Source organism: Ovis canadensis, chromosome 19 (genome assembly GCF_042477335.2).
Source record: "Ovis canadensis isolate MfBH-ARS-UI-01 breed Bighorn chromosome 19, ARS-UI_OviCan_v2, whole genome shotgun sequence".
Taxonomy (NCBI): domain Eukaryota; kingdom Metazoa; phylum Chordata; class Mammalia; order Artiodactyla; family Bovidae; genus Ovis; species Ovis canadensis.
The window spans coordinates 26,774,641-26,785,648 of NC_091263.1; the positions used below are offsets into that span (position 1 = coordinate 26,774,641).

Genomic DNA, 11,008 nt, shown 5'->3' on the forward strand with positions numbered 1-11,008 from the left:
GTGAAGTGTGTGTACCTAACAGTATACTTAGAGGATCACAGTGTTTGTGTGTTTTCACCTTTATTTCCTAATATTCACTGCCATCCAAAGGGGTTGTACAAATCTACATTCCCACCAACAAGATAGGAGTTTCTGCTGCTCCATACCTTTCTCAATATTTGGTACAGTCACAATTTAGAATCTCTCTGTATGATTTTATTTTATTCACATCTCCTTGATTAAGAAAAAGGTTAAGAATATTTTCGTATGCTCACTGACCATTTTGGATTTCTACTTTTATGAAATATCTACTTTATCTTCTCATTTTTCCAATTGGTTGCTCTGACATATTTCTAATTGATTTGTGAAAGTGAAGTCACTCAGTCGTGTCCGACTCTTTGCGACCCGTGGACTGTAGCCCACCAAGCTCCTCCGTCCATGGGATTCTCCAGGCAAGAGTACTGGAGTGGGTTGCCATTTCCTTCTCCAGTTGATTTGTAGGGGCACATTATTCTGGATATAAACACTTTTGAGGTATATGTGTTCCATCTTCTACTTACTAGGCTTGTTTTTTCACTTTCATAAAGTTGTCTTCTGATGAACAGAAATTCTTTAACATCCTAAAACGTATCTGTTTTCTTCTTCTGTGGCTAGTGCGCCTTGTATTACATGGAGTAAATCTTTCCCTAACCTGAAGCCATGAAGATTTCTTTGTGGTTTTGTTTGTTTTCGCTTCTTTGGGGGGTTTTCTCAACCTTCTAAAAGCTTGATGTCTTTGTCTTTCGCAAAGAAATTTAGACTTTAATCCACCTAAAATTGATTCTTGTATTTGGTGTAGAGAAACTCCAGTACTTTGGCCACCTCATGCGAAGAGTTGACTCATTGGAAAAGACTCTGATGCTGGGAGGGATTGGGGGCAGGAGGAGAAGGGGACGACCAAGGATGAGATGGCTGGATGGCATCACTGACTCGATGGATGTGAATCTGAGTGAACTCCAGGAGATGGTGATGGAGAGGGAGGCCTGGCGTGCTGCGATTGATGGGGTCACAAAGAGTTGGACACGACTGAGCGACTGAACTGAACGGAACTGAACTGATGTTCAATATAATTATTCTGTTGGGATTCCTAATTCTTCATCGTCATTTACCAGACTGCCCTTTCCCTGCTGTTTTGCAGTGCTGTTTTTGTCACCAATTCAAGGTCTGTATGTGCACTGGTTTGTTTATGGGCCAACTATTCTCTTCCACTGGTCTGACTAATCTGATGCCAATGGCACTCTATTTCAGTTACTGGAGATTTATAGCAAATCTTGATATCTAGTAGAGCCCGTTATTTTCTCCCACCTCATTTTTCTGTCTCAAAAGTGTCTTGGCTGGAATTTGTTCTTTGTATTTTCATATAAATCTTAGAGTCAGTTTGTCAAGTTATATAAAAAAATCTGTTGGGGGTTTTGATTGGAATCACATTAAATTTAACATTTTGGGGGGTCTTACAATATTGTGACTTTGAATCTAAGATTACAATATATCTCTCCATTTATTGGGTTTTCTGTAATACTACTTAACATTTTTATAATTTTCTTTGTAGGGATTTTACTTGTACTTTGATAATCTTATTTCTTGAAACTTGTTATTTTTAGCTGCCAGTGTAAATGGTATTTTAAAAAACTATTTTATTCTCTGTTTATTGCAATATAGAGATATACAATTGATTTATGTGTGTCAATTTGTACTTAACTACTTTTCTGTATTTCTTATTAATTCTAGTAATTTACCTGTAGATTACAATGGCTATTTTATGTTCAGAATTATATTATCTATATAAATCATGGCATCTTTGATACTTCTTTTCTTATTCTTATACTTTTTATTTCTTTTTCTTGCCTTACTACACTGGTTAGGATCTCCTTTACAAAGCTGAATAAAACTGATGAAAAAGACATCTTTGCTTTTTTCCTTTCTGATCATGAAGAGAAAGTTTGCCGTGTTTCACATCAAGTATGATGTTTGCTTCTTTCTTTAAAGTGGTTTCCTTTATCAGAGTATAGCAATTCCCTTATATGTTTACTTTTCTAAGAGTTTTTAATCATAAACAGATGTCAAACTATATAAAATTATTTTTAGCATCAATTAAAATGACCACTTGATTTTTCTTCTTAAATTGATAAATAGAAATAGAAATTATTTCCAACTGTAGCATGATTTAATTTTATAGTCAGCAAAAGGCAAAAATCTAAAGGTTGGAAAAAGAGAACACTCTGCCGAGCTCCTGTTATTTTTCCAAAAATATGTCATGTCTGAACTGGGTGAGGGGCAGCTCTCCTAGATATGTTGGTGCAGGATGTTTTTAGAAAGGCCCCCAAATCTGAAACCACAGATTCCATCATTAACCTAGGGAGACAGAATAACCTCGGGAATATTATAGTCACTGTGAGTTATATGACCCACGATAACGTAAACAGTTTTATTCACGGGCTATTTTCAGAATATGTGGCAGGACCATTTGTTCTTAGCTCTGCCTCATTATGCGCCATCCTCTCTTTCCAAGTAGGGCTTCCCTCAGTTTCATTCAGATGCACACCTAGTGGTAAGTGTCTATGTAGCAGTGGCAGGGAGAAGTAGGGGGGCTCATATACCCAGGCCACCCCAGACCAGTGAAATCAGACCCTCTGGGGCTTGGACCCAGATATTAGAATTTTTTAAATCTCCCCAGGGAGAACCACTCATCTATAGCTCTTTGAAGCTGAAAATCATACATGTGTTTATGAAACAGAGTCCATAGAGAAGAAGATATCTATTCATGGCAAAGTCAGATAGGCAATAGGATTCCACATTACCCAAATGAGGCCCAGCAGGATGAATGAGAGAGAGAAGCCACCCAGTGAAGGAAGAGAAAGAGAGGACAGAAAGGAAAGGCACAAGAATGACAGAAAATCTACTCACTCCATTCTCTCTGGAAGTTCTGTTCGGGTCATGCCCACACAATTGACCAAAATAGTGATGGTTATAAATAAACTGAACCACCTGAGAGGGCTGTGTTAAGGAGAAGCTGAAAGTCACCGCGTCTTCCTGAGGTCACCACTGATCACCTTGACACTGAATTGGTTAAATTAATAACTCTTTCGCTAGGATCAAGTTTATGGTCTTGTCACATAATAACAGCTAACACGGAGTGCCTACTCTCGCTGAATACTTCGTCCATATCATTTCTAATACAACTAACCTATAGGCGGATATTATTATCTACACACTGGAGCTAAGAAAATGGGCTGACAAAGCTTAAATATTTTTCCAAAGTCATACAGCTAGTCAGTGATGGTGTTGAGATGTGGGCTCAAATCGTCTGAAAACAGAACTGAGCAAGATGAAAGGAAACAGAATCCCTTCTCCAAAATGTCCTTCTTCCCTGACACCTGCATTTAACTACAGAGCATGGCTTGAAATTTCATCTGCAAATGTCTCTTTTTTTCCTAAAAAACAAAGAGAATGCAGTAGCCCCAACCCCACCCCGCATTAGCCATGGTTTCATTTCCTGCAGTTTCAGTTACCTGTGGTCAATGGCAGTCTGAAAACAGGCATGAAATTACCCACCAGTCTCAGTTAGCGTGGTGACATCTCAGCCTTCTAACTCCATCCTGCCAGGGGTCCCCAACCATCAACATTGTCTGCTTCCGACACCCCACCATTGACATCATTATGGCTCCATGATCCAGGGTCACCCCCAAAGCAGACGTGCCTCCCTCTGACATCATCAGGAGGTCAATAGTAGCCTAATGCTATGTCCCATTGGCTACATCATTTGCCTCACTTCATGTCATCATTGTAGGCGTTTAATCTCACACCATCTCAAGAAGGATGAGTACAGCGCAATAAGACATTTTTAGAGAGAGACCACATTGACCTAACTTTTGTTTTCCTACTTTATTACTGTCGCTACTCTCCTACTGTGCCTAATTTATAAATCAAACTTGATCATAGGCAGGTATGTATAGGAAAAAACACAGAGGGTTCAGTACTGTCCGCAGCTTTAGGCATCCACTGGGGGTCTTGGAATGCATATCCTATGGATCAGGGGAAGGTGAGACATCTGTGCTCCGAGGACGCTAGAGATAAGGGGAGGGCCACATGCTTTCATGGGAATTAGGGTAGTCAGATTGTGTTTCTAACTTAGCTGAGGTCAGTCATACTGAGGAAGTGGACATCTGGTTAGGAATGGTGGAGGCAGGCACAGGTGGGTAAAATGTTTGCTTAAGGAGAAGATTCCAAACAGGATTAGGCCGTCAAGGAGAACTCTGGTAAGCAAGAGGGAAGAATATTAAAGGCAAAGAAAATATCTTTGTCCCTTTAAAGAATATTAAAGGGGCAAATAAATTGCAAGAAAGGGACAAAGATACTGAAAAGGAAGGTGAGTGGAAGAGGGTAAATATATGGGGCAGAAATATTGGTGGCAAAGTCCAAAGAGGAATATCTCCCATTGGACGTTTTTCTGGGGACTAGTTACTTCCTAAAGACAAAAAAACACCTGAAGAGAAGCTTGACTTACAGAGAGGGAGAGAATCACTCTTCTTCCATAATTTCACTTTGAGCAGAAATATCTATAACTATTTTAGTTTTCTGTAAATGCCTTTAATGTACTCTGTTTTACAGTTACTTAGGAACCCATCTATTTCAAAAAAGGAAATTCTACTAATTAAACCACATTTTCCTGTTGACGTGCAATTAAATTAAGAAATGTGTTCATGTGGGGGGAAAATGTTAACCCAAGGATTAAATTAAAATTATATCTCCAACTCCACAAACCTTTAGAAGAATGATGATATATTCTGATAATATTACTTGTGAAAATGCTCAAGGCAAATTTGATTAGAATTATAATCCTGGTGAAATAGTAATAATAGGAGATTGAGAATTCTATACCTGGAAGAATATTTTGGGGGCTGGAGCTACCAAGTTCATGAGATTTAAATATATCAATGCAGTCTTTAGTGAGAAAGAGACCCTTAACAGCTTTTCTGTCCAGCTGTGACTCCACCCAGCAATTCATCAAATCTCAAGATAAAAAGAATATTTACTAGTACACTTGGTTCCTTAATGGGATTTTACTTCTAAATAGCTGTTTCTTACTTAAATAGATGTAAATCCACCAGAATGGATGACAAGGAGTTTGCATATTTGCTGCTTTTCTTTATTTGTAATTTTTATGTAATTTATATTTTTAAAAACACCTATATAGAGATGACATACTTAGAGAAAAAATTACTCTGATTCATTTCCATTAACTTCCTACTTCCTTATTGCTGACCCTACTCTAAGCAGGATGCAGTCTGGATTTTTTAACTTGCTACGTGGCCTTACACAATTAATTTAACGCCTCAGTATCAGTTTCATCAGATATAAGACGGAGATGTTAATCCCTTCTTCAAGGGTTCTTGTATCTATGACAGTGTTCATGCTTAGCAAGTATTTAGCAGTGGGAGGCTGTTATTTTCAGTAAATATTGTTTCATAGCATTGTGTGCTGTGCTGTGCTAAGAAGTCGCTTCAGTCATGTCCAACTCTGCAACCCCCATGGGCTATAGCCCGCCAGGCTCCTCTATTCATGGGATTCTCCAGGCAAGAACACTGCAGTGGGTTGCCATGCCCTCCTCTAGGGGATTTTCCCAGCCCAGAGATTGAACCCGTGTCTCTCGTGTCTACTGCCTTGGCAGGCAGGTTCTTTACCAGTAGCACCACCTGGGGAGCCCTTCCATAGTGTTAGGAAAGTTAAGGATGAATTGGGCTTCCCTAGTGGCTCAGTAGTAAAGAATCACCTGCCAGTGCAGGAGATGTAGGTTCAGTCCTCAGGTAGGGAAGATCCCCTGGAGGAGGGCAAGGCAACCCAATACAATATCCTTGCCTGGGAAATCCCATGGACAGAGGAGCCTGGCGGGCTACAGTCCATGGGGTCACAAAGAGTTGGACATGACTTAGCAACTAAACAACAGCAAGACTGAATTAAGAAAATTATTCCCACAGGTTGGCCATAAAGGCAAAACACGTAAAGGCTAAATGTAATGTAGTGTGCTACCAGCTCACGGAACGCCACCCAGCAATCTAACAAGCTGCCCCAGAGTATGAGATGAGAGCTCTTTTACTGTCCTCCCCCAGCTCAGAGGAGGCTGGCTACCATCTGCCAGGCCAGCCAAGGCAAGGATGTTCTTGCAAATCAACCTCTTAGAAGCCACAGCTGAATTCCTTATTAGGAACTTCCAATTTGGACAGTCACTAGGGAAGATCCTTGGAAACCAAGCCAAAGTCTCTTGTTTGTCCTAGTTTGACTTGCCTTGGAAAAAAAAAAAAAAGAATAGAAAACAAAAGCTGGAGACAGCTTCTGAAGCTACCTAAAGCAATTAATTTATTACAGACATTCGACCAGTGTGTTTCTAGTCACTACTACATTCCCCAATGGCATGAACCTCAGACTATTGACATTTTTAACCTGCTGGTAATTTGGGCGGTAACTAATGCTCTAGACAGTGCCTTGTGACCAATGGGATCCCAGTGAGACAATCTTCACTCTGCCCATTACAGTCTGTTCTCTTCACCCACTAAGAAGGGCTGCTTTTTTGCCAAATAAGCAGTCACTGTCCAGAATGGTTAGACCACAGAGAACCAACCTACCACTGTCTCATCTGCCCAAACCATAAAGCCTTCCTGGTTATTATGTTGTGGGAAGAGCAGGCCACATATGGTGAGGATGTGCCTGGGTGCCCTTTACAAGTTGTACATCCACAGGTGGGCCCAGACTGGTCTACATGAACCCCAACCCACCTGTGGGTTACATGAATACCCCCTCTGTCTTGGGATTGTTGAACAGTCAAGGCAAGGTGTTGAACACATTAAAACCACAAACTTTTTTTTCAATTTAATGATCCCATTGTTTGAGGATTCAATTGGAAGAAGGCCCCATTGTTAACCCCTGAAGAAGGTACAGGACACAGTGGGCAGCATCTGATTCTAACATGTGGAAGAAGCAACCGTGCAAAGGATATGAGTGGACGGACACTTTGATGGCTGTTCTTCTGATCAGGTTGAAAGGACTGAATAACCACAGGGCCCGAGTGGCGCTAAACCGGGAAATGGTCCTCCCTTTGTTCAGCACCATAAATGTCTAAAACAAAACACAACAGAAGGCAGACCTCCAGTGAGAAACACACATCCTCACCCAACATAAGAGAGATTATCTCAGGCTCATGCGTGAGAAGGGCTCTGAAACCCATGAGTCAGTGAGAGGCAAATGGAGGGGCAGATAGAGAGAAAGACCTCAGGCCCCCGTGGCTGACTGTACATCAGATGGGCCCCGGAGGCTGCCCAGTGAATAGGAAACTGACCCAGGGCTGGTGAGATATATCATACAAGGGGGAGGATTCTGGCAGCAGGGAGGTGGAGTTCTGGTTGCATTTAATTCCTCTTCTGATTAGTGGAACATCCCTGGAATGGTCCTTCTGTTCTCTACCTCCTAGGTCTCCCCTTTCAAACCTTCTACTGGTTCACTCCTCTGAACATCTAGGGAGGATGTAGGTTCTTGGCAACTGAGAGGAGAGAGAAAGGCATTCCAGTGCCTTCTTATTTTTCTCTGCAAACCATATTTAAGATGGCTGGGTCCTGCCCTTCCCAGCTCCCAAACGCACACCCCCTTTTCAGCTGTGTAGAATGTCCGAGATAGTTCTAGTTTAAGCTGGATGTTCTCAAACTTTAATTTTAGGGCCCTTTTATACTCTCAAAAATTATTGAGAACCTTAAAAATATTTTGTTAATGTTTATACCTTTTTCTTACACCATGTGTATGAATGTATATATGTGTGTGTATGTGGGTACGGGCTTCCCAGGTGGCACTAGTGGTAAAGAACCTGCCTGGCAATGCAGGAGACATAAGAGACATGTGTTTGATCCCTCGGTTGGGAAGATACCCTGGAGGAGGGCATGGCAATCCACTCCAGTATTCTTGTCTGGAGAATCTCATGGACAGAGGAGCCTGGTAGGCTATGGTCCATAGGGTCACAAAGAGTGGGATATGACTGAAGTGACTTAGCAAGCATGCATATGTCTGTATATACGCATGCATATATGTGTGTATATATATATATTTATATACAATATCAGAAATAAAAATGGCCTTTTTTAAATTGTGTAAACACAAGAGTATACAAACATGCATTCCTGTAGCTGTTAGACTGATGTGATCCTCTATTAATAGCCTCTACATTCACTGTATATTCAGGAGAGAATGTGAGTGGAAAAGACAAATGACATCTAAGGATCTTTAAGGCAAAGTTTTGAACTCCTGAACCCACTAGAAGGGTTTTGGGAATCCCAGGGGTTTCGAGACCCTACTTTGAGGACCACTGGTTTAAATCATCCTGATTTTGGTTCCCCTTCCTTATTCTACCCACTGCCCCTCCTCCAGCCTGAAGATCTCTGCTCCCTACTTGCATAGAGAGCCAACACCTCTAGAGATCTGAGGCTAGAACTCAACCAAGGGAATGGCCAACTTTATCTGAAAACTCCACAACAGCTTTCTTTAGAGGATCTGAATTTAATTAACCTCCACCATGAATACCATAGGGATTCAAAGAAAACATTGAGGAGGTGAGTTAGAGATATTTTTCACTAACTGAGTCCAGCTGACAGTCACATCACCCAGGGTGCAGGAGGACTCCTGGACTGGGTGGGACAGAGGCCTCCTCTCCCAGAGCCGAGAATGGCCATTCCCGCCAGTAGCCCTTACCCGGTGTGTGCTGTAGAAGGGGTCCAGATCCTCCAGCGGCTCCCCAATCAGCTCAGCTGGGAGCGTACCATAGAACTTGGGCAACTGGTTGCAGGCTTTCAAGTCTAGCTGGGGCCGAGGCTTCTCTTTCTGGTCCTTCTGCCTCCTGAACTTCTCTTTGACTTTCTTTGACTCTTGCTTAGCAGCAATTCTTTTTTCAATCTCCACCAGGGACTCCGGGGTGAATCGACGGAAGTTGGTAGTTTCCAGGGACCCAAAGGGGAATTCCATCTTCTCATTCTTCTTTAGGAAGAATGTATTCTTATGAGAGTGAACACAACCACAGAGAGGTAACATCCTGCCTACTAGCTCACCCCCTCCAACCCTGCTTGCTAGAACAGCTTCCCCCACCCTCCCCACACCTCTCTAGTTCTTTCCTTAATTCACACTGAGCTCCCCTAGGACTCCACTGCCCTGCAGTGTTCTTGAGGGAGGCTGTTCAGTCCACTCTAAGCCAGTACCTCAGAGTAGTCTCCGTGCTGTCCATGAGCTTCTAGCCACTGTTTATCGTTTTTGTATCCCACCACCACCAGATCCAGCCACAGTGCCCTCTCTCCCCACTTCTATGACCCCTGAGTATAGGCACTTAGCTGCATTCATCAAAGACTTCGGTTTCTGATTTACTTAATCTTGAGTCTCATCCTACTTCCCGATCACCACCTTTTATCTGCTGACAATTTTGATGCTTCTCCCCTTCTCTGAACTCCATCTGGACCTCCAGACTGCTTTCTCTTTTTGTCCATGACTGAACAGTTCTCTCCATATCCAGATAAGAATCCCATGAACAACTACTCCTCTGTCCCTATCCTAAATATCCAGCCTAGGTCAACTTAGATGAGTCTAACTCAGGTTTCTGTGAATCAGGACTGTTGCGGAGTGAGGAGGAACATCAGTGCCACTTAGGAATCATATGGTTTCCCTAGGCAACAGTTTCTCCTAGTCTGATATTTCAAATACTGTTTGCCTTTCCTGACTGCTTTCTCCCACTTCCCCTTCCAGTAAGACAATAACCACATTCCCTCCCTCATTAAGAACACACAACTCCTTCAACTTCATGCCCCCAAACCTCTGACTTACCTACCATCTGAACCCTTCTATCTTCCCTCCTGTCACAATCAGGAGAACATCACCTCTCATTCTGGCTAAGACCAGTCTTCCTTCTGCTTTGGACCTTATTCCCTTACTACCTCATTTCTCTCTCCTGACTTGTCTGCTGGTTCCTTCTTATCAGCATTTAGAGATGCTCAAGTCTCTTTCAACTTTAAATTTTTTTACCTTGTATACAGCTCATCCAGTCCTTCCCCCTTCTCTCCTACGATTCCCTGCCGAGTTCTGCTCACTATCTCCAGCCATTCTTCAGTTTTAGCAGCTTTATGTCCACTGCCTCACTAACATGCCTCCTTGTAAGGACAGCAGAGACCTGCTTATAGCTAAACTCAGGGAGAACTTCTCAGTTCTGGTCTTGATGAGGTTATTGACTATTTTGCCTACTTCCTCCTTCTTGAAACACAGTCTCTCCTCAGCTGCTGTGACACACTCAGTCTCCCTTTCCACACTTTCTCCCATGTGTGACTGTGACTCTAGAGGCTCTACATTATGCTTTAAAAATTTTTGCATAGTGATAATAATAATGAAATAGCATTTATAGAGATTCACTATATTTCAGATTCTGAACTAGGCAATTTGCATGCATTCACATATTAACCATCACTTACCCTATGAGGTATTATCTCTAATATGTAAATGAGAAACCAGAGTGGCAACGTTCACTTTTCCAAGACCACATTGCTAATAAGTGGCAGGACAAGCACTCAGTCCCAGGTCTGTGTGACACCACCTCCTTAGAGCATCTCAACCATACTTATGGCTTCAGTTCTCGTCTATAGGCAGATGACTCCTGACTCTTTATCTCCAGCTCTTATTACGTCCATGGGGATCAGACTCTAATCTGGTATTTCTACTTGAATGTATACTGGGCATCTCAAACTCAACATGACCCAAACTTAAATTATCATCTCTTCACCCCTTTCTAGTATCTGCCTCTCCGCAAAGCTCTCTGCCTCTGTCAATGGTACCCAAGAGCCTATTTCTGTGCCTGTCCACAACTTAGCTATCACCATAATGTCCTTTCTATTTCATTCCCACATCCAATCAGACATCCAGTGCTATAAATTCCACCTGCCTAGTATCTTCTCTTCATTCTCTTTAGCCTCTCCGTCATACC

At 42.1% G+C, this 11,008-nt stretch overlaps 1 protein-coding gene across 3 annotated transcripts in view; it reads right to left on the reverse strand.

Moving 5' to 3' along the window:
- Nucleotides 1-9,015, reverse strand: part of SCN10A (sodium voltage-gated channel alpha subunit 10) — a 90,424-nt gene extending 81,409 nt beyond the window's left edge. For all 3 annotated transcript variants that reach the window (XM_069562151.1, XM_069562149.1, XM_069562150.1), the window contains exons 1-3: nt 8,746-9,015; nt 7,001-7,128; nt 2,923-3,003 (exon numbers count right to left, since the gene is read on the reverse strand). In XM_069562151.1, coding sequence (XP_069418252.1) covers nt 2,923-3,003; nt 7,001-7,128; nt 8,746-9,015 — 479 coding nt within the window. The remainder of the gene's footprint in view (nt 1-2,922; nt 3,004-7,000; nt 7,129-8,745) is intronic.
- Nucleotides 9,016-11,008: the final 1,993 nt, after the last annotated feature.